We start from the raw sequence: 24321 nt of genomic DNA, 5'->3' as shown, positions 1-24321 counted from the left end.
CACTGTGTCCCCGGTTCGTTTAGATGCAGCGCACACGCACCCGTTGGACCCCAGCGAGACCCAGAGTGACAAAGAGTCTGTTTACGGGCCCCCGATGCAGGGGACCGGGCCCGATCCCCGAGTATTGGGTTTCGCTCGGACAGAGGACAAGCCAGCGGCGCCTCGCTGTGTAATGAATGAGATGAATAAGTGGAGCGAGGGGGACAAGCTGTTCAGGTGAATGCATGAATCTGAATTGACTCCGTTGTTTAAGGAAGGTTGTATCAGAGGAGGAAAAAGAGTTGGTTACTGTCATCTGGATTGTTGTTGTTTTGGTCATTTATTCAACTATATATATATATATATATATATATATATATATATATATATATATATATATATATATATATATATATATATATATATATAAATATATATATATATATATATATATATATATATATATATATATCTATATATATATATCTATATCACTACTTTTCTCTTTTGCAGAGCTATAACGTAATATTCTTTAATGTTGTTTTTCTGCTTCTTTTAGATTTGTCCGATACAGGAACCGTTTGCACATATTTGATGTCTCGGAAAAGTATGATCATCAAGTATCATTATTATCAAGCTGATAGTGGTGTTGAGGCACGTCTAGAGCTCTATTATTTAGACTTTAATCCGGTTTATTTTTTTGACTGACACTGTATTTACTCAGATGGAGCCACATAAAACATTTGAGCTGATTTGTGCTGTTAAACAAGTCTCTCTCTCTTGAAATAACGTTAGCAAATCGCTTTTACCCTTTTTTTTTGTCTTTCAAAGTCAATCTCTCAAACGTAACCATGATATTCAGGTGATGCACAACTTTATTTAAAACAAAAATGAGGACAAAGATGCTCAGATAACTTGTATTTGGCTAGAACAAAGAAGTAAAGGCTAAACGTGCTCACTTATGGATCACAGGAAGTGGCTTCAAATCTTTCTTGGGTTTTCACACCGTCCGGGAAACGTGGCTGTTCCCTCATGTTTGAGTAGTGCATCGCCAAGGCAACTAACCCCTCTGGCAGAACACTGTACCTGTAGAAGCAGATGCATGTTTAAAGTTTGTTAGTGTTTTGGTTTTGTTTTGTTCTACGTTGGGTTTTATGTGTTGTGTGTCAAAATGTCATGAATTTGAGACCTCAGAATTAAGATACTAAACTACACTATGATGTCACTGAAACGTATGTATTTAAAGGTTTGAACGATATTGGAAAACGTATTATAATAAATAATAAAACAGAACACTTATAGCGCTTTTCATGAAACCCAAAGATGCTTTACATTTGTGAGAGAAACACAAAACAATAAGTAAAAGTAGGATAAAGTTATTGAAAGGCAGTTTAAAATAGATGTTGTTTTTTGTGTGTTTGAGTTCGGAAAACATGGGAATTTATCTTAACAAACCAGTTTTCAAGAATTGTCCTGTAACGAGTGATCACTTATAATATTCATGTTTTATATCAGCGCATCACAGAGGCTTTATTTTTGCAGTACATATGTATTTTATATATATATATATATATGGCCCGGCCTCACCTGTGACTCCTCCCGTTTCCACAGTGCGTATCAGGTGGTGGTGGAGGAAGAGCGCCCCCGTCGCGCCCGTGGCACGGCGGAGATACTGCGCTGTTACCCGGTGCCCATTCACTTCCAGAACGCCACGGCGCTGAACTCGCAGTACTACTTCACGGCCCAGTTTCCGGCCGGCGGCGTCCACGCGCCTCAGCCCTTCACCGTGGGCGACAACAAGACCTACAACGGCTACTGGAACGCCCCGCTCCTGCCCCAGAAGAGCTACAGCGTCTACTACCAGGCCGTCAGCACCGCCAACGGGGTAAAAGCATCAAATCACAAAAGCTGCAATTATTTAAACAATCTCTTGATTTCCAGTTTAGACCTCTAGAAACTAAAATGTGTTGGATTTTTGGATTAGTTTTTTTTCTCTCCTGGGAGTCGTTTACTATGTGCACTCTGAACAGAATTATACTTTTTTTAAATAACACAACTGTAATATGCGGAAATGAATCAAATTTAAACATAATATTAAATAAGATAAAATAATAATAATATAACATAATAATAAAATAAAAAATGCAATTAAATAATATAAAATTAATATAATACAATATTAAAATAAAAAACAAAAAAATAACATATAACATGATAATAAAATGAAATAGAATAATAATATAATATTATACATCCATCCATCCATCCATCCATTTTCTACCGCTTGTTCCCTTTTGGGGTCGCGGGTGACTGGAGCCTATCCCAGTGACTTCGGGCCTTAGGCGGGGTACACCCTGGACAGTGGCCAACTTGTCGCAGGATAATATTATACAATTCAAATAAAATAAAATAATGATCTTAGCGCTTATCCATCCAGCCACGGCCTAAGTGTGGTATCGTAAACAGATGGTATGACATTGACTCCCTTTTGAAACTTTCTCGACCAATCCTGAATGAATGAATGGTCGTCTCACTTATAAACCATATTCAAATATTAGCCCCGTACAACCCATTTTAGCGAATCGATAATTATAGACCTGTTCACACGACGACAGCAGCAGGTTTCGTCATATACAACACAGATATAGTTATTTTGGTTGCGGTGACAAACATGACATTTGTTCCATTCGTAAATGTGAAAATACAAGTGTTTCCTTTCAAGCGGAGAACATACAATCGACACAACTTGCACTCATCGTTGTGCCATTATCGATCGCTCCACGAACACACTTTTTCCAGCACTGACGTCCGCAGTATAATGGAGCCATCTGCAGTATTCTGGAGACAAACACGCAGCAGCACGTCAGCTCGGTCCTTGGACATGTTGGATGGAGTTGACATTTGGAGTGTGACAGCTTGTCTTGTTGTGCGGCGTGCAGCACTAATAAGTACACAATATGGTGTCGCTGTCGAGCGTAATCAGATTAGCATAGTTGAGGGAATGGCTATTCGGTGAGCGTAATCTAATGGACTTGAAGCGCGGTGCACATGGAATGACGTTTGGATTCTGCATTAGACATGAGCGGCTTGTGTTTGTACAAGAACAATCTCTAAACTGTCAGTCTATGTTTATCCAACCTTTGACTCGCTGTGTGGTAGTTGTGGTCGACCCTGTACTTCTGATCACAAATGTGACTTTAACTGTGCAATGGAAGCTTACAAGAGAAAAGAGACAAACGCACAAGCACTGAAAATTGTTCATTAGTCACTAATAATTGATAATTGTAACATTGGTTTATTGACGTTCTAATTTCAAATGGAAATTTCTGCCTCCAGATTTGGAAAACGAGTGGAAATATCGTGCAAATAATACAATTCTAGTGGCCAGACCAATAGATCCATAAGTCCAAATGAAAAAATAAATAAATAAATACAAATTATCTTTTTGCAATGTGGAATTTAAATCCAAATGACAAAACAATAAAGATATAGGGAATAAAAATGTGCAAATCCCTACGAGATGATCCCATTTTTTATTTCATTGTACAATATTTATTGCGATGATGTGGATGTTTTGTTTTTTTGTGGCCTTTTTATGAAAATTCCTTTTGTTCAAACACTTATTGTGATATTCCAAAGACTTTAAATATAAAAGTGCTGAATAACAGTTATTTCCTCACCTTGTCTGCTCTGAAACAGTCCTTGGTCCTTGTGGTTCTGTTTCTTTAGCTGCTGCTGCAACAAACCAATGCATTTAAGCAAAGAAGTTTGTGTTTGATGTATTGTGACTTGACCATCTCACAATATTTCAGTCACATCTCACAATATTTCAGTTACATCTCACAATATTTCAGTCACATCTCACAATATTTCAGTCACATCTCACAATATTTCAGTTACATCTCACAATATTTCAGTCACATCTCACAATATTTCAGTCACATCTCACAATATTTCAGTTACATCTCACAATATTTCAGTCACATCTCACAATATTTCAGTTACATCTCACAATATTTCAGTTACATCTCACAATATTTCAGTTACATCTCACAATATTTCAGTCACATCTCACAATATTTCAGTCACATCTCACAATATTTCAGTTACATCTCACAATATTTCAGTCACATCTCACAATATTTCAGTCACATCTCACAATATTTCAGTTACATCTCACAATATTTCAGTTACATCTCACAATATTTCAGTCACATCTCACAATATTTCAGTCACATCTCACAATATTTCAGTTACATCTCACAATATTTCAGTTACATCTCACAATATTTCAGTCACATCTCACAATATTTCAGTCACATCTCACAATATTTCAGTTACATCTCACAATATTTCAGTTACATCTCACAATATTTCAGTCACATCTCACAATATTTCAGTTACATCTCACAATATTTCAGTTACATCTCACAATATTTCAGTTACATCTCACAATATTTCAGTTACATCTCACAATATTTCAGTTACATCTCCTGGTCAGAACGTCATAAGGCGCTGGTACAGCTAGCAGCCCGGTGTAAACGCTCTCTCTTCTTTCTCACACTTATTGTGCTTTATCTCCTATATTTTGTAAATATAGTTAGTATATTTTTTCTATTTTACTGTACGATAGGGACACGCGCTGGAATAGTTTTTTAATTCAACTGTTTTTGACTTTTTTCGGCTGGATTTGAGAGTTTTTCGTTGCGTTCGTTGTGTTGTTGTGACGTGAGCTAGCTCCGAGCGAGCCCACCAGCCCCCCCCCCCGCGCCCTCCGGCCGCGCTAAAGTACGGCGTGTCGTCGGTACACGTTTATATACACGTTTATATGGAAGAGGAACTTCACGAACGATCAGGACACGCACTGGAATCGCTTTAAATTAACTTGTTTTGACTTTATTCGGCTGGATTGAGTGTTTTCGTCGTGTCGTTGCGATGTGTCTTGGCTCTGAGTCCCCCGGCCCCGCCCCCCGGCTCTGGCCCCGCCCCCCGGCTCCGGCCCCGCCCCCCGGCCGGCGCCGTACCGCGTTTCCACAAAGGAGGAACTCATGAAACAGTCGTCTTACCCGGAGATCGTCACGTTATCCCGGCGCAATACTGACCTAACCTAATACTGATGTGCAATTCTGTCATATGTGCAATTACTGTTGGAATTCATGTGCAATTCATGTGCAATTACTGTGCTGTCGTGACACATATTCATGTGCAATTACTGTCGGGATCACATGCAATGGTATTTATTTATTTATTTGTCTATGGGAGTTTTTATTTATTTATAGGAGATCTTCTACTAAAAGTGTTTTTCAGACTTCCTATAAGTGATCTGTTCTTCTGTATCTACCTCTGTATCTACCTGCGTTGCACCAATGAAATTTCCCCATGTGGGACAATAAAGGAATATCTTATCTTATCTTATCTTACAATATTTCAGTTACATCTCACAATATTTCAGTCACATCTCACAATATTTCAGTCACATCTCACAATATTTCAGTCACATCTCGCCCTCGACTGCTGCAGTGATTTTGGGCGTTACAAAAATAAATTCAATTGATTTATTATAACATCACTATTAAAGATACGCAATTCAAATCACTCAAATCCTTGGCATAACATGAATTATTACCAGTATCACCCTCGCCTCTCCACAGCCCTGACCTGTAATTTGACATAGGGGCATTATCTGCTTGACATGAACATATCTTTTGAAATGGAAAAAGTCCTCAAAATGTCTCGTGCAACAGGAAGCAAGTCCAGAACATCACCATGGAGACGGTCATCGGGCGTCGCCTACATCAGAAAAGTTACACAGATCGATCCAGTCTTTGAAATACGTAGGAATGAAAACAAAACGCACGTTGTAGTTTTGAAAAACCGCATTACGACGTGGTTAAAATCCCAAAAGAAAGTGAAAAATGAAGAACTTTAAACTTGAGCAAAAAACGCTGCCTCCTTTTTCCCACCGCTCGACAACACGACTCAGCAGCAGCTCCGAGCGTCTGATCCGAATGAAAATCACCACCGACGGCTCCATTGAGAAACACCGGCGCGTCTCGGAACAATACGTGAGACCAGACCCTGCCCCAATTAGCGGCTTTACACCAGAGACCGGGCGCGTTGCATTGTGGGAAACTCGCCGCTTTCACAATTAGCAAGAAGCGCTTCTCCCAGGGCATGAGACAAATGAAAGACGCTAGCTCGGGAGACGCGCCGACGCTACATGAAAGAAACAAGCGCCGATATTGTTTATGCATTTGCGCGTCACGTTTTGCCTCCGCGCTTCTTTCATTAAGCCGTCAATGTCGTCAGGTCGTACATCAAGGCTTAATTAGAGTCTCTCGTTACGCCGCCGCCGCTGATGTGTTCGCCACTCTTAAACAACCCGGGCACTTAGAACAGGTGAATGTCAAACCGCGTCCAAATATTCCCCCGGTGTCTTTTCAAAATAAAAAAAAAACGAACGTGCAACGCGTGGCTTTTAACGAGCGATCCGTCTGACAGCTCGAGGGCCGCGTCGTCGCTAATGCGCGCTAATGTTTCCGGCTCCCGATGGCACTTTTTCCGATGTTTTTATTGTTTACGTGGGCGCGGCGTGCAGTGGGTGGATTGACGGCGATGCCGGGGCGACGAGTGCAATAACTGTGGTGATAATGGCGATATTTTAATAGTTAGTTACAGCCAATGCTCTGAATTTGCTTATTGGTCAAAACGTCAATAAGTGATTCCAATTAAACAAAAGTTATACTTTTTGAAACAAGTAAACAAAAGTTATATGTGCTTTGTTTGTGATCCCTTTGATTACTTGATTATTAAGTATTTGGTTGGTTGTGGTCTAATTACCTTACTTTAAGATTATACTTCATTACTTTACAAAGCTGTGTAGATTATTTTGTATGTATGTATTTTTTCGAAAAGTCGAATACTGAAACTTTCAATAATTTAAATAAAAAATATTTTTTTGTAATTTTTTTAAACTAATGGCAACAAAAACTTAAATAATAAAACAAACAGACCTATGTAAAATATATATATATATATAGAATAATAACAATGATAATACATTTAAATTAATAATGAAAAAAAATTAATCAATACATTTTTTAAAGGCGGGGCTGGGCAGGACCATAGAGAACTCAGGATTAATAAAAATAATTAGCAGGTAATTCAAAGGAAAGGGGGGTCAGAGCATCTTAAGTGTTCCATTTTGTCCATTGTTTGTTGAATTCATCTATTAATATGGTACAAAGCCGTGTCGTTTGGTCCCCGATTTAATCTCCGATGGGTGTGATTGACAGGTGGATTAGCCAGTCAGGTTCGTCTGTATCAAAACCAATATGGCTGCTCACGAGGGGACAAGACGGGAATTAAAAAAACAACGCATAGAACAGAAAAACTTTGCATATTTTTTAGCATAATCAGTGAGTGATGAACGAAAGCTGATTTACCAAATGTAAAAATTAAGAAGCACATATCTGAATACATCTACTTTGTTTGAATATATCTACTTTGTTGTATTTACTTAGGCCAAAAAAGCGTACTTCCGGCTTGGCAAAAATAAACTACTTTTATTATTAGATGATTATTGCATGCAGACAGAAAGCATAATTTAGACACAAATGTTTGCTTTTTTAATAAATCCATGGAATTCAGAGAGTAGTTTGGAATTAAAAATATATAATTTTTACCCATCTTTACTTTTAGACTAAAAAAATTCTCTTTTGGCATATTTGTGTCATATTTCATTTATAATGCATCATTTATGAGCAGTGGAGTGAGAAAATTGCAAATTAAATAAGAAAACAAGCGATGAAACTCGTCAGAAGAAAAATATTGCCACACAATCTTGGTAAACGAAGAAAACAAATCAAAATTTTCTGATAGTAATCTGAACAACGTTTTAGAGATCAAGACATCTTGACTTCCGTCCAAAAGTCATTTTCAATCTGAGGAGCTGGTCCCTTCGTAACTTCTCAACTTGTCGTCATTTCTCAAAGAGGATTTGACACATTCCAAGTGGTTCCTAACTAGAGCATGTTGTACTGTCGGCTCCGCGTGTTGCTTTTTCGGGTACAATAGCTTGAACCGGTCGTTTGCACCAGCAGCTTTTTGTTTTCCTCAGCGCTGCGCTCACAACACAAACACGTCTTCTCATGTGGCCTCCTCATTACCTCCCTCCAACAGTATTTTTCTTGTTGTCAGAGTCCGGACCCCCATTACGTGTCCGGGGGCCGTGCCGCGATGGCGTTTCTTGTCACACGGCGTTGCAGTTGCGCGACGGGAGGAAAAGGAGTCGGCTGACAAATCATGGCTTCTGCTCCGGTCGCCTGCGCCGGGCCCCGTCCTCCTCCTCCTCGCTGTGTTGGTGGCGGAGCCCGGGCGAAGCTGGACAGGCTGGGCTGAGGGAGAGGGTGGGGGGGCCCAGGTGGGGGGGCCCGGGCGGAGCTGGACAGAGGGGGGTGGTGGGGGTGGATGGTGTTAAAGTGAAATATTGTGATCATCAGAAACAATCACTATCAGATACTAATCGATACTAAAGCCAGGGCCATATAAAAACTTATAATAATAATAATAATAATAATAATAATAATAATATGTGATTATGTTTTTTTGAGGATATGTCAAATTTGAATATCAAATAGATGGATTATGGTTAAAAAAAATGCAACAAAAAGAGCTGATTAAATAAAAGTAATGGTAAACTTTCAAAAAAGGGTGAAGTTTCTGCACTTGTGTGAATCATTTGACAGACATTTCACATTTGTCTAATAATTAAACCTCAACTCATTAGTTTAAAGACATTTCTTTTGGATTTACATAATATCTGGTGGATTTACACAATATCGTCGGATTATTGTTATGATTATTATTGTCGATAATTCTAATATTAAAGTATTTGTTTATTTGAGCAAGTGTCAGTACTATAAATGACTTTTTCATATGTCAATTTAGCAACATGAAATAGTAGTAGTAGTATTAGCAACTGTAGTAGTAGTATTAGCATCAGTAGCAGTAGAAGTAGCAGTAGCAGTAGTAGCAGCACTAGTAGTAGCAGTAGCAGTAATAGTAGCAGTAGCAGTAGCAGTAGTAGTAGTAGTAGTAGTAGCAGTGGCAGTGGTAGTGGTAGTAGCAGTGGTAGTAGCAGTAGTAGTAGCAGTAGTAGTAGTAGTAGTAGTAGTTGTAGCAGTGGTAGTAGTAGCAGCAGAAACCTTGTCTACTGGATGAACAAAGGATCAACTTGTTAAAATAATGTGATTATATTGTACATAATTATAATTACAATATGCAGTCCTTGCCCCAAGTGGAGGAGTTCAAGTATCTTGGGGTCTTGTTCACGAGTGAGGGAAGGATGGAGCGTGAGATCGACAGGCGGATCGGTGCAGCGGCTGCAGTGATGCAGTCGCTGCATCGGACCGTTGTGGTGAAGATGGAGCTGAGCCGAAAGGCAAAGCTCTCTATTTACCGGTCGGTCTACGTTCCTACCCTCACCTATGGTCATGAGCTTTGGGTAGTGACCGAAAGAACAAGATCACGGATACAAGCGGTCGAAATGAGTTTCCTCCGCCGTGTGGCTGGGCGCTCCCTTAGAGATAAGGTGAGGAGCTCGGCCACACGGGGGGAGCTCAGAGTAGAGCCGCTGCTCCTCCAGCTGAGGTGGCTCGGGCATCTGTTCCGGATGCCTCCTGGGCGCCTCCCTCGGGAGGTGTTTCAGGCATGTCCCACCGGGAAGAGGCCCCGGGGAAGACCCAGGACACGCTGGAGAGACTATGTCTCTCGGCTGGCCTGGGAACGCCTCGGGATCCCCCCGGAGGAGTTAGAGGAAGTGTCTGGGGAGTAGGAAGTCTGGGAGTCCCTGGTTAGACTGCTGCCCCCGCGACCCGGCCCCGGATAAGCGGCAGAAAATGGATGGCTGGATATGGAGTTTTAACATGTAAAGACTTGAACATGAAGTGTTTTGTTTTTCTTCTTCATCTTGGTGTGGTATCAGATGTAGTGCTTTCTCCTTTGTATCCTAGTTAAAATTTTTATTTTGTATTTAATGATTTAAGGTTGTACTAACTGTAGACAAATAATTCCAAACACAAAATGGACCAAAGATTTTCTTCTGTTACACTTGTCAATGTCATAATGACCCATAACACTGTAAGAAATGTGCCTCAAAGAGATGATACATTTGATTATTATGGTGCCATTTGTTGTTATGCTTTAACTATCATATTGCGTTGAATTGGCAAAAAAATCTTTGACAAAAACATTGTCATATTTTTTTTTTTTTTAATGAAAAAAAAAAGAATGAGTAAGCTTAATTTAAACTCATCGACAGTGCAATCTTCAATCTTAAAAGTGAATATCAGAAACAAAATGTGCTATATTGATAAATTTAAAATGTATTTTTGTGCGTTTCTCATGCGTTTTTCCTCTTTTGCCGTTTGTGTTTCCAGGAAACCAAGATCGACTGCGTCCGCGTGGCCACCAAAGGTACGTCCTGACATTGTTTGCGGCGTCGACTGTGAGTGAATGTGCTTTCTTTGGAGTAAACTTGATTAACATCGAGATGGTTCTGCGGGGACCGTTTCAAACGAGTCTTTGGTTGATGAATTAATGCCAAATGACACGGGGGACCGTCTCCGCGGCGCACAAACAGATTGAACACGCTCGCCTGCGACAACGTCTTATCAGAGGTACATTTGTGCTCCTTTACGTTCCACGCAAACATTTACCATAATCCCGGGCGACTTCTGACGCCTTTTAAGATGCAAAACAATCACATCAAGATTAAGCCATAAACCCGTAAAAGAGATTGTATACAGTATATATTCAACCAGTCGGAAATTGAGTTTGAAAACATTAGTAAAAGTAAAAGCCGTGACGGAACAAAAACGGCGTGTCGAAATGTTATACCATATTTTCCTGAGTATAAGTCGCACCAGCCAAAAAATGCATAATAGAGAAGAAAAAAAAATGTATAAGTCGCACTGGAGTATAAGTATATAAGTATAGGTCGCACCCCGGCCAAAACTATGAAAAAAGGTGCAACTTATAGTCCGGAAAATACGGTAGTTCAAATTCAAGAGACTGCAGCAAAATGCAAATCAATCTAGTGAAGAAACATATTATAATTAAAATTAATACAATTATAGTTTTAAGTTGACTCTCTGACTTTATTCTACTCCTCGTATATTAAAGTGTTAACGTAAACTGAATCAAACGGGTAAAAATGGCATGTACAAATATGCTGACACGTCCGTCCATCCAGTTGTGTTTTGTATTGGTTTATCTGTCAAAAACCGTCACGCGCACCACTTCAAATCTGAGACTAAACTGCGATTAAACCCAGAATAAACGTGGACTAGACCAGGACTATTCAAGTGCTGGATCAAGCTCCAACCAAGTCGACATCTGGACTAAACCGGGCTCAAAACAAGACCATGTAGATTGGGTTTTGGTCTCGGTCAAGGCTGCGTTCACACCTAATTTAACCCAGTTTACGCCTAACGTGGACTCGGTTTGGTCCCGTTCTAGTCCGGGTCTAGTCCGGGTCTAGTCCGGGTCTTGTCCGGGTCTAGGGGTCTAGTCCGGGTTCAGTGTTAAGATAAGATATTCCTTTATTGTCCACACATGGGGAAATTTTGTTGGGTTTAGTCTTGGTTTAGTCCCAATGTTGTTGCGAATGTGCGAGTGTGAACACAGGACTAAACACGGCTCAAACCAGTCTGAACGCACCTTTTAAAAAAACAAATAACGCCTAAACACGCCTCTATACATGTACATAAGGCGTGAAATCAATTCAGACGACTCAATAAACCGATCCTTTCGACCCGCGCGCCATAAAAAACACCGAGACGACGCGTTTGAGACCAAAGCGGACCAAACCCAGTCTTTTCAGAGCCCAGCCCGACTGTGCCTATCGAGCGGGCTCCGTGTTAAGGCGATGAGGTCCGGGCGCCATCGACCGGGGTCCGGTATTGATAAGACCCGGGGGGGGGGAGCCGTAGCCACACTCGGGGCCGGGGCCGCGGGAAGGCTCCTGTCACATGGGCCGCATCCGCTCACCCTTATAGATCGGCTCGAGGCGGCCTGCAGACGGCTGGACCTACAGGGAGTCGTTTCATACCTAAAGAGTCGTTTCATACCTAAAGAGAGTCGTTTCATACCTAAAGAGAGTCGTTTCATACCTAAAGAGAGTCGTTTCATACCTAAAGAGATGCAGATAAAGGCTACGCCAAATGTAAAAGTCCGTAATGACGTTCGGTGGTCGATGGACGGTCTCCGATTGTTGATCCGTTGTAATCTGGAGGTTTGAAACAGCTTTTGGTATAATAACTACAGCCTTAATAAAGCATGAACAAAGACTTCAAATTCAAAATGAACAAAGAGTTTAGCATTAGTGACTAGTTAATACTCTCACTCCGAACTCTTACCTTCAGTTACTAAGACGGAATCATTCTTAATAAACAATTAAGCAACAACAAGCTAGTTTATTATTAAGCCTTTGTTCATGCTTTATTAAGGCTTTTTGTTGTGTAGTTCATATGAAGATGTACCTAGATTATTATAAATGCAGCAAAAGAATTGGTCCAACTTTGCGTAACACTTTATCCATAACTACTTATTCCTGCCTTAATAAAGCATGAACAAAGACTTAATTCATAGTGAACAAATTGTTCTTAAGAGTGCTTCAGGCTTAGTAACTGTTTAACTAATACTCTTAACACCTAACCATTAACTAAGAAGTTATTAAGCCTGAATCAAGCTTAATAATGTAATGTTCATTAAGAATTAAGTATTTGTTCATGGTTTATTAAGGCTAATTACGGTGTAGTTATTATGAAGAGTTTTAACTGAAAAGTCGGACGACTCGTTGAACTCAAATTCAGTTAAAATAAATATATTGCGAATGTTGCTAAAAAAAATCACAGAATAGCAAAATATTTTTTAGGCTTATATTTTCACTTCCTGTTTGTTATTACCCAGCAAACACTGGGCAAAAACTCATCTAATGTGTTTTTATTGACTTTATTTTGATGAATTAATTTTTAGAGAGAAAACTTCCTGTCATTTTCTACAGATTTTTTAACGTTTTCTCTACAAATACCTGCTCGATTGGTGTGAAACTATGATTTATATGTACAACATGTACGCCCAAGTTCACATTTTGGCTCTCGTTGAACATCTGTTCAAAATCCTCGTGTTGTAAAAAGTCCAGGAAATAAGCAAGCAATTAATTAAACACTTAAAAGACGTAGAACACAAAAGGATCACTGCAAAACTCAAACCTTGACTTCCTGCACAAACGCCAAACTTACTTATAACTTGATATGGCTGACATGTGATTTACGACGCTCCTAATGCACCGCAGTGTTAAAGACAGACTGTGGAACATTTTAAGACGTTCCATTTGGCTTTATTGCGTCGCTGGAGCGGTCTCACCAGTCGTGCACGCGGTTGTGTTGCCGTGCGGTTGAGTTGCCGTGCGGTTGTGTTGCTGTGCGGTTGTGTTGCCGTGCGGTTGTGTTGCTGTGCGGTTGTGTTGCTGTGCGGTTGTGTTGCCGTGCGGTTGTGTTGCCGTGCTGTTGTGTTGCCGTGCTGTTGTGTTGCCGTGCTGTTGTGTTGCCGTGCGGTTGTGTTGCCGTGCAGTTGTGTTGCCGTGACGATGGTGCTCTTCTCTGTTCCGTCTCTTTGCTGCATGTGGTGTGGACCCTCGGCGACCGTAGCCGCCATCCTGGTGACCCAGCTCACCACGCCGTACCTGAGAATCGCCCCGGCCGCCGGCGACAGTCAGCTGACAGGTACGAGCGCTGATTTCAATTTGATTTCAGTCAGAGGTGGGAGAGATATATCAGGAAAACTGTGTTATGTCTTTAATATTGTTTTGGAGATCTGCTACATTGGATACATTACATATGCTACATATATTTAAAACAATTTTAAATGACCTCAAAAAGAGACTAAATACAGGTATAAAGTGGTATTCCTGCCCTTTTGTGGGTGATTTTAAAGGTCCAGTCATGTTTATGTGACACTTGAACCTCGACATTTAACGTTTATTATGTTCCTGACGCTTTGTGAAAGTATCGTCCAAATGTTATGGAGAAACCCAAAAGATTTATTAGTTTTGGTCAGTATGGCCAATTCCTACTGCCATAATGTTCCTGATCCATTGTGAAAATATTGTGCAAATGTTGTTGAATTAAAATCTGCTATAAGAGATAAGAAATGGGCTTACTATGTACACACATTTACATATGTAGTGCAGAAAGACCAGTACTTTTGCAGTGGAGTTGCTTGTTCCACAGTGTGGCATTAAATGTATCATCATGGAGACGAACATATGACGCCCAGGTTATTGTAGAGGTCAGATCTGTGGAGAGGTGAACCTGCCTGACATTAAAAAAAATATGTTTTTCAATGTGTTTTTTAAAATGCCTGTGATGGAATAGATGCAAGATAGTTCTGTTTAATGCCATAATGTGGAATATTCCAGGCAAACAAATAACATCTTCACAGAGACGAGCAGGCGTCATCCTCCCCCAGAAAAGTTACATAGAGCAGCATTTAAACCGTTTTAGCACACTTATTCTTAGTATGTTCGGTTATCTGGCTTATTTGTTTCAAGCTCACTTCAATACATTTGCAACTTTTACATTTTCTAATTAACTTTTTAACCCAAGAAACAAAAGCATGTTTTGTATTGTTTGTGTTGCATTGAAAAACATATAAACTCATATAAACTCATGTTCTGAGTGAGCTTGACTGGAGCTGCCGCCTCCTGCTCGTTTCCATGGAAATGTGATGCATTTGGCTTTAATATTCCACAGTATGGCATGAAATGTATCTCTGCATGGAGAGTGTTCAGAAGTAGGTTTTAACTCTCCGTTTCCATGGAATCATGCAGGTGACGTGACCTCCAGAAAGTTACACACTGTCGCTTTAAAACAACAACAACAACAACAACAGCATACTGCATCTTCAAACGTGTCCAATTATTTAGCACTTCTAATGATGAAACGTCTCAGCTTGCAGACTGCACTTTGAAATATTTTATTACATAGTTTAAATTGAAAAAGATCTATGAATATGTCTCAACTGTTGGTATAAAGTAGGTATAAATCAGTGCAGATGTTACTCTTAATCCTGTATTTTTATTGATTTATTTACTGCGCGTCGTGTTCTGAAACGCGTGGCTTCTACCTTCATCTCCCGGTTACTACGGACCCCGAAAGAGCCGCCACCGTCGTTTGATGTGCCAACATTTCAGATTTCTGACGGGCGCTAATCCGCGTTTATGAATTTTTCTCATTATTCCCGGCGCATTAAGAGCGAGCCGTAGTTAGCGGCGACGGTGGAAAACGCGCTGTAGATACGGGAGATTGCTGATGATTTTGTACACGTTTTGTTTTTGCTTAATGCGCCTTACCTGATCGAAAATAGACCTTTCATTGACAGTGCGCCTTATAGTGCGGAAAATACGGTACATTGGGCAACTCTTCTTTAATTTGAGCATAAAATCATCATTCGAACATTTTGCGTTGATGATATTTCAATGGAACTTTCTGACCCTGCAATAATCATGACAGCATTTTCAGGAGGCACTTTCTGACCACACAGAAACACAATTATTGTCCACGAAAGATCGATAATCCCCCAGCGCAACCCGTGGTCACCGGAGGGCGGGACAATGTGTTGAAAAATTAATGCGATGCGGCAATAGAAATAGTTTTGCGATGGCGTAGTTTGTGCACGTTTTAGTCCCAAAACTTCCGTTATGATGCGATGCAGCTCGACGGATGTGAACATAACTGCGCGTTTCACAGTTTGACATGTTTTATTTAATTGCGTGTTTTTCTTTACAGTTACTCTTAAAACTTTACATTCGCCGCCAAGCAAATGATGGACCTTTCAGAGGACCTATAGCTCTAAACCTGTTCTAGTTCTGAACAGGAACTGACCCAAAGGAAGCCATAAAATTGTCCAATCTGCTCCTGATTTATTAAGAGTTTAATTTAATCCATTTCATCCAGAGTCTTTGCTCATTGTAAGTTCAAATGCTGTTTTCTCCAAATGCGTTTTCCTCCCACAGAGGCGTAAAGACCGGCCCGTAAAGGAGGCACCCAACTTTACAACCTTCAATTTAACTAGATTTGCACTTAACGTTAAGAAGGATTTGTTGATTTCTAACACACAGTCTGATTTGTTCAAGTATTAAATCAACAAAACGAGAGAAAATAAAAAAAATGTACGCACATTTCCAGTCGGATTGAGTTTACTTCAAAACACCCCTGATTTGAGCACGTTTTTATGATTTGTTTTGAGTCATTACAGTACAAGAACAACGACTTGAACGCAGAAAACCTCACTTCATGGTCCGAGTTCTGATTTCCGAGTTTAGACAAAAGTGCACATATACGTTTCACTTTCCACCAATACTACTAACAGACAATATTAACTCTAAATCAAGCGGGACGATTACTATACCACACTATATTTAACTCAGAAAATATTTGAACTGCAGTAGAATCCGGGCATCGAACGTTATGCATCTAAAAATGGACAATCATTGATATTTTTGCAAGCGTCCCGTCCAAACCCCCCAAAAAATTGCTCGCACAGCGTCCACGTTTGCAACTATCGCCCGTTTACACATGACAATATGAGTAAGTACTGTTATTATCCCGGCTGTCAGTCCCCGGTACATTAATCCGGTAAATCGAGACAAAAATCTTCTGTCACTGCAACTCTTGATTCTCACGTCGCTATCCCTTTAAAAACTCCATTTAAATAAGCCTCCGAACCGCTATCTGGAACAATATGTCATACGCTAGCATCCCGGACAGATATTCCCCTCTTATTTATTTATCATTTTGCCCAAGAAAATTGCAGTAGCGGCGGCGGCGGCGGCGGGGAGCGTAGCTTGCTAACAGATTTGCCCGTGACACCGTCCATTTGTCAGCCTAAATTTACCTGCCGTGACAAGGAATAATGGCGTTGTTTAGGCGGACACTTTCGGAGCACCTCTTATCACATCCTACCGGAGCGTACGCCGTTAAAACTTATCCCTCTTCTTCTTCTTTTTTTTTTTTTGTTAAAGTTTCTATCTCTCCCTGCGCCGAGCTGGGTTTATTTACTTAATTTCCACGGCGTTCTTTTTTATCTCCGCTTTGTGTATTATCTCTGCACGGACCGCCTCCTACGTTCGGATAGAGGCCACGAGGAGAAGCGGCGCGATTAACCAAGGGTAGACTTATCTCTTCCAGTATACGCCAGGCTCATCCGCCAACCGCTAATGTCCGCAATACAGCTTTAGGTCCGGGGTGTGGGGGGGGGCGGGGGGAGGTACGCGGGCCGACCAGAGACGCGCTCGCCGAAGGAAACGTGGCTCCGGGACGAGTCGATACGGACAGAGCGCTTATCGATACGCGAGATATGAAGGACTGTCTGTGGATGTAGAGCGGGTCAATAGTGCATTAGACTAATCTGCGCATTGTCATTTAAAATATATACGCAAACATACGGTGAGGTTTTGAGTCATGTACAGAGTTAGCTTCAATCATGCTAGTGCGTTAGCCTGACTATGTTTTCACAGTTTTGCTCGCCAGAAACGCTGGCCTCCTGCTGGTGCCAGAGTCAGGACTAAACATGGACCGGCCTCCTGCTGGTGCCCAGAGTCGGGACTAAACATGGACCGGCCTCCTGCTGGTGCCAGAGTCAGGACTAAACATGGACCGGCCTCCTGCTGGTGCCCAGAGTCGGGACTAAACAAGGACCGGCCTCCTGCTGGTGCCAGAGTCAGGACTAAACAAGGACCGGCCTCCTGCTGGTGCCAGAGTCAGGACTAAACATGGACCGGCCTCCTGCTGGTGCCAGAGTCAGGACTAAACATGGACCGGCCTCCTGTTGGTGCCAGAGTCAGGACTAAACATGGACCGGCCTCCTACTGGTGCCAGAGTCAGGACTAAACATGGACCGGCCTCCTGCTGGTGCCAGAGTCAGGACTAAACATGGACCGGCCTCCTGCTGGTGCCAGAGTCAGGACTAAACATGGACCGGCCTCCTGCTGGTGCCCAGAGTCGGGACTAAACATGGACCGGCCTCCTGCTCGTGCCAGAGTCAGGACTAAACATGGACCGGCCTCCTGCTGGTGCCCAGAGTCGGGACTAAACATGGACCGGCCTCCTGCTGGTGCCAGAGTCAGGACTAAACATGGACCGGCCTCCTGCTGGTGCCCAGAGTCGGGACTAAACAAGGACCGGCCTCCTGCTGGTGCCAGAGTCAGGACTAAACAAGGACCAGCCTCCTACTGGTGCCAGAGTCAGGACTAAACATGGACCGGCCTCCTGCTGGTGCCAGAGTCAGGACTAAACATGGACCGGCCTCCTGCTGGTGCCAGAGTCAGGACTAAAACATTGACCGGCCTCTAAGTCAATTTTATAATGATTTATATTTTAATTAGATTGTATTGTGATTTTAATGCACTTGCCTTCCCTCGAACTCCGATACAGGCTCTTTCTATTATCCTGTGTCATCTAAATCTGGTCCTGCACCTCATTTGTTTTCCAACAGAAGGAACTGTGCAATGCTTCAAAAATTACACAGATCATTTAGAATCCTACATATTTGTTTGCACGACGCGACTAACAAGCGCATGAGCGTCTCAGAGCATCGTCTCGTTGACCGGCGGTTCCACGTCGATGACCTTTCGTGGGCACGTTGCCTCGGCGCGTAGCTCATTAAAACCTGGGCCCACTTTGAACCCTGACCTCTGCTCGTGTTTCCAGGCGCGGCCACTCACAAGCCGGACGCGGTGGAGCCCGAGAAGCAGACGGACCACACGGTGAAGATCGCCGGAGTCATTGCCGGCATCCTCCTCTTCGTCATTATCTTCCTCGGGGTCGTCCTGCTCATGAAAAAGAGGTCAGTATGAAACTAAGAGTACTTGTGGTCCTAGTTTAGTCCTGGTCAGAGGAGGGTAGAGTTGTCCAAAAGTGATGTCATGATAATATCAAGTAGAAGTACAAAGTAGAGGTTCGAGAAATGGCTCTAGTCAGAGTTGAAAGCTATTTGGAGAAGTTTGAAGAATTGTAAGAGTAGCGTATGAGTCATTGGAAGGAAAAAACATGGAATAATGCACAGAATCTGGTATTTTCACAGGGTATAGACCACAAAAATGACGAAAGTTTAAGTCATATCTGAAGGAGCGGTGCAAGAAACGCAAACCTTCAAACCATTTATTATTTGAATACCAACATGTGCAGATTTTTTGTCACTTGTAGACAAAAAGGTTAGTCAAGTAAGTCAAAACTGGGCCTAAACCAGGACTAAACCTGGTCAAGATCAGAACTGAACAAGTATAAGACCAACTCAAGTCCGTATCGAAGCTAAAATGGGCTCAATGTCGGACCATATAACATAACAAGTTACACAGTCAAATACATTGCTCTTCTAGTATTAAACGTACGGTGTCTGAAATATACTCTCTGGTTCAAGCTTAGAAATCATTTGTGGTGATGTAATGAGATCCAAATACTATGTTATGACCAAATTCACCACGTTATGATATTATGAGATTCACTTTAGCGTCACTGTGTTGGGATGTTCCTTTTTATTTTTGGGTCAAAGTCTAGTCTGACGTAGCAGTTTGCAGTCCACGATATTCATTTGAGACTTTTGATATCTCAATTTGTGTCACAGACTTGTTTTAGTACTTACATACTCCTGTTTGATGTTTTTTTGGAGTCATTCTACTTATAAAAAGGTGTTCTCCATGTGTTCACTTACGCTTGCAGTGCTAATATAGTTCTTTATAATATAGTTGCATTATCTATCTATTAAGTGGCTTTATGTAGCGCTAAGTTTAGCCCAAATTCAGTCTTAATTAGTCGCGGTTTTAATCCAGATTTTAGCCTCGTTTGCGTTCGTCTTAGATCTGGTTTATTCCTCACAGAAAAGGCCGTTAGCATCTCACGCGGGGAACGCACTGAGCGCCAGTGCTAATAGTTTAGATATTCTGTATGTTTCTCCCTCAAACCGTAGCGTTGCCGGCGTCGGGCTAAATAATTAATTTGATTGTGTTGATACGGCCCATTAAGGCTGTTTACAACCGCGAGAGGAGTGTGCCATGAAAAATTAATCCAGTTTCGCGGCTTCCTCAAACAAATGCACCCCGCTTCAGTGACGCCCAAATGGGAATCCTTTTTGTTTTTTGAGGGTTACTACAGTTTCAAGGGTTACTATGTTTACTATGGTTACTAGGGCTACTAGGGTTACTAAGTTCAGTGAAGATTCAGGTTCAGACTTCATTCAAACGTATTTTGGTTCAGCGTTCGCCGGTGGTGTTGCGGTTTAAAGCGATGCACATTTCTGGGTTCGTTTCCTGGCTTTAACTGCTCGCCGAATGTCTCTACCTTCTCTCTCCTCATTTTAAGATGTCCTGTCCAACTAACCTGTTGAGCCAGACAAGTATGGAAAAAATAAGTAAAATACAAAACTGGATTAGTTCTAGCGGAGTCCTGCAGGAGGGAACAGAACTGTGTATTTGGGTCTCACAACTCCTTCCACGGATATAACAAATGAATACTTTTGGAACATGATTCTGGCCCAGGGAAAAGGCCATCATGAAGAAATTGATGGTAGAAACTGAACGGACGATAAAGAACTCTGTAGAAATAGAATAGAAGTAGACGTTAGAAAAATTGAAAGAAGTTAATTTGTCCTTGATTGTATAACTTTGGACTAAGTTGGATGTTTTGGTTGGACGATGTGTGCTGCGACTTCATTGGATGTTGTTTGTTGTCTTCGCTACTTTTGTGTTTTCTCTGTTTTAGTCTGTTTTGTGTTTTAATCTTTTTTACTCCTTTAAAAACTGGGGGGAAAAGAAAACTTTAAAACTCGTGGAACAACATCGCAAAGCCATTTTTCCATCTCTTTTGCTGTGTTTTCCTGTCAGTAAAGTTGAAATCTATATTAAAGCTACAGGAAAACTTTATATCTCAAGGAATTACATACACACAAGAACAGGATGGAGCAAATGTCTTATATAAATAGCCATGTCAGCAAAGCCACGCCTCCCCATGGTTCTGAAGTTGTCAATAATGTCGGTGAAAATGAATACTGCGTGTACTGCGTAGTTGGAAATGCGTTGTGTTTATTTCTGACGGTAGAACATCACATGCCCGGTTCCCTGACGACTCGTTCACATGTCTGTGGGCGGGTGGGAAAAATTAGCCCTGTAATACGATACAATTCAATTAAGGCCCAATCAAAGGCGGGACGGAGGCGCCTTCACTGCTCCGGTTTACAGCGTAATTTGCCGCTTCCATCGGGGAGTTGTAGTTGTGTTTAGACATTCGAAGAGCTCATTAAGTCTCCACCTCAGAGGTCAGATATGGTAATTCTTATTGGTGGAAGATGAAGCGTTTGTAAAAGACAAGAGCGAAGTGGATCTGAACGGTCTAAACCTGATGAAGTCCTCTGGGTTTCTTCAAGGACTTTGAGTTTAACGTGGCTGTGTCTGGACCTGGTGCAAGTCCTGCAGTTGTTTCATGCATACATCTGGTTTTAGGTCCATGTGTGGGTCAATCTGTTTAAGAAATATGGTTGATTTGAATAAAATAATGACTTTGACGTTGGGGTCAGGGGGTCATCCACCACTAGATTTATACATGGATTGACCATTTCCTTCTTTGTGGTATAATTTAACAGCAAAGACGACATAGATTACATATATAGTTTTCGGTCTGGGACAATATATTCATTTGCAACATGGTTTTGTTGGGATATGTGTATTATATCGCAGTACTTTATGGGCTTTCATGTGGTTTTCTGTTACATGTACATGTGTGTTTGTCTCTGTGTTACAGACTAAGCTGGTTTTAAAAGCAGCTTTGTTGTTGATTAAAACAGGGGAGGCAGCTTGTGTTACAACAAACGCTAAACTCATTGCATTTAAAATTTAGTTTGTTCGTTTCTAATGACAAAAATAGGTTGTTTTTACGTTGCCATGTTTGGGTGAGCATCAGTCATCTTCATCCGGAGCGTCACAGCAGTCGGACGCTCCGGATGAAGATGACTGATGCTCACCCAAACATGGCAACGTAAAAAAATCCAGTTGCAGCAGTATTCCAGTCGCATCAGTATTCCAGTCGCAGCAGTATTCCAGTCGCAGCAGTATTCCAGTCGCAGTAGTTTTCCAGTCGCAGCAGTATCGCAGCAGTATTCCAGTTGCAGCAATATCGCAGCAGTTTTCCAGTCGCAGCAGTATTCCGGTCGCAGCAGTATTCCAGTCGCAGCAGTATTCCAGTCGCAGCAGTATTCCGGTCGCAGCAGTATTCCGGTCGCAGCAGTATTCCGGTCGCAGCAGTATTCCGGTCGCAGCAGTATTCCGGTCGCAGCAGTATTCCAGTCGCAGCAGTATTCCGGTCACAGCAGTATTCCGGTCGTAGCAGTATTCCCGTCGCAGCAGTATTCCGGTCGCAGCAGTATTCCGGTCGCAGCAGTATTCCGGTCGCAGCAGTATTCCGGTCGCAGCAGTATTCCGGTCGCAGCAGTAGTATTCCAGTCGCAGCAGCAGTATTCCAGTCGCAGCAGCAGTATTCCAGTCGCAGCAGCAGTATTCCGGTCGCCGCAGCAGTATTCCGGTCGCCGCAGCAGTATTCCGGTCGCCGCAGCAGTATTCCGGTCGCCGCAGCAGTATTCCGGTCGCCGCAGCAGTATTCCGGTCGCCGCAGCAGTATTCCGGTCGCAGCAGCAGTATTCCAGTCGCAGCAGCAGTATTCCAGTCGCAGCAGCAGTATTCCGTTCGCAGCAGTACAGTAGTACTCCAGTCGCATCAGTATTCCAGTCGCAGCAGTATTCCAGTCGCAGCAGTATTCCAGTCGCAGTAGTATTCCAGTCGCAGCAGTATCGCAGCAGTATTCCAGTTGCAGCAATATCGCAGCAGTTTTCCAGTCGCAGCAGTATTCCAGTCGCAGCAGTATTCCAGTCGCAGCAGTATTCCGGTCGCCGCAGCAGTATTCCGGTCGCCGCAGCAGTATTCCGGTCGCCGCAGCAGTATTCCGGTCGCCGCAGCAGTATTCCGGTCGCCGCAGCAGTATTCCGGTCGCAGCAGCAGTATTCCAGTCGCAGCAGCAGTATTCCAGTCGCAGCAGCAGTATTCCGTTCGCAGCAGTACAGTAGTACTCCAGTCGCATCAGTATTCCAGTCGCAGCAGTATTCCAGTCGCAGCAGTATTCCAGTCGCAGTAGTATTCCAGTCGCAGCAGTATCGCAGCAGTATTCCAGTTGCAGCAATATCGCAGCAGTTTTCCAGTCGCAGCAGTATTCCAGTCGCAGCAGTATTCCAGTCGCAGCAGTATTCCGGTCGCAGCAGTATTCCGGTCGCAGCAGTATTCCGGTCGCAGCAGTATTCTGGTCGCAGCAGTATTCCGGTCGCAGCAGTATTCCAGTCGCAGCAGTATTCCGGTCACAGCAGTATTCCGGTCGTAGCAGTATTCCGGTCGCAGCAGTATTCCGGTCGCAGCAGTATTCCGGTCGCAGCAGTATTCCGGTCGCAGCAGTATTCCGGTCGCAGCAGTAGTATTCCAGTCGCAGCAGCAGTATTCCAGTCGCAGCAGCAGTATTCCGGTCGCAGCAGCAGTATTCCGGTCGCCGCAGCAGTATTCCGGTCGCCGCAGCAGTATTCCGGTCGCCGCAGCAGTATTCCGGTCGCCGCAGCAGTATTCCGGTCGCCGCAGCAGTATTCCGGTCGCAGCAGCAGTATTCCGGTCGCAGCAGCAGTATTCCGGTCGCAGCAGCAGTATTCCAGTCGCAGCAGCAGTATTCCAGTCGCAGCAGCAGTATTCCGTTCGCAGCAGTACAGTAGTACTCCAGTCGCAGCAGTATTCCAGCTGTGACTCGGTGTTGTTCCGGCCCGACACGCCTCCACCTCTGCCCTCACACCAGTGTTATGCCACCATTATCTGAGTTTGTTCATTTCGACTCTTCGTTTCTCAGACATTAATATATATTTTTACTTTTTTCTTTCCTTTTCATTCCATCCCTCCTCCCTGCTCCCCCCACCTCCTCCTCCTCCACCACCACGGGGCAGGAGAACCTATCACTCCTACACATACTACCTGTAAGTAACCACTTTGTGTACTGTCAGTGCCATGCGTTCTGTCACCCACACGCCCCATGCATGCCAGTGTCCTCCCGCGCTCAGTACAGGCCCGGGATTGGCAGAGCTCCTTTCCACGCCGTTTGAGCATCGTTAATCTGGATTTGAGCAGTTTTTACTTTTGCATTATCCGTGGAAATTCCATCCATCCATCCGTCCAATTACTTGCATATTAAGAACATCATCTTGACTCGG

General features: G+C 42.6%; 1 protein-coding gene across 3 annotated transcripts in view; it reads left to right on the top strand.

Annotated features, from left to right (window-relative positions):
* The window catches only part of LOC140356020 (receptor-type tyrosine-protein phosphatase mu-like), a 362562-nt gene that overhangs the window by 221022 nt on the left and 117219 nt on the right, over positions 1-24321 (top strand). For 2 of the 3 annotated variants that reach the window (XM_072440711.1, XM_072440710.1), the window contains exons 12-16: positions 1591-1864; positions 10419-10455; positions 13692-13766; positions 18753-18888; positions 24058-24087. In XM_072440711.1, the coding sequence (XP_072296812.1) occupies positions 1591-1864; positions 10419-10455; positions 13692-13766; positions 18753-18888; positions 24058-24087 (552 nt within the window). The remainder of the gene's footprint in view (positions 1-1590; positions 1865-10418; positions 10456-13691; positions 13767-18752; positions 18889-24057; positions 24088-24321) is intronic. The other variant, XM_072440712.1, reaches the window with a different exon arrangement.

Source organism: Eucyclogobius newberryi, unplaced genomic scaffold (assembly GCF_026437365.1).
Source record: "Eucyclogobius newberryi isolate DKJ021-1_F unplaced genomic scaffold, fEucNew1.0.hap1 SCAF_12, whole genome shotgun sequence".
In the NCBI taxonomy this organism is placed as follows: Eukaryota; Metazoa; Chordata; class Actinopteri; order Gobiiformes; family Gobiidae; genus Eucyclogobius; species Eucyclogobius newberryi.
The sequence above is the reverse complement of the archived record's forward strand: the minus strand, read 5'-3'. Positions and strand labels throughout refer to the sequence as shown.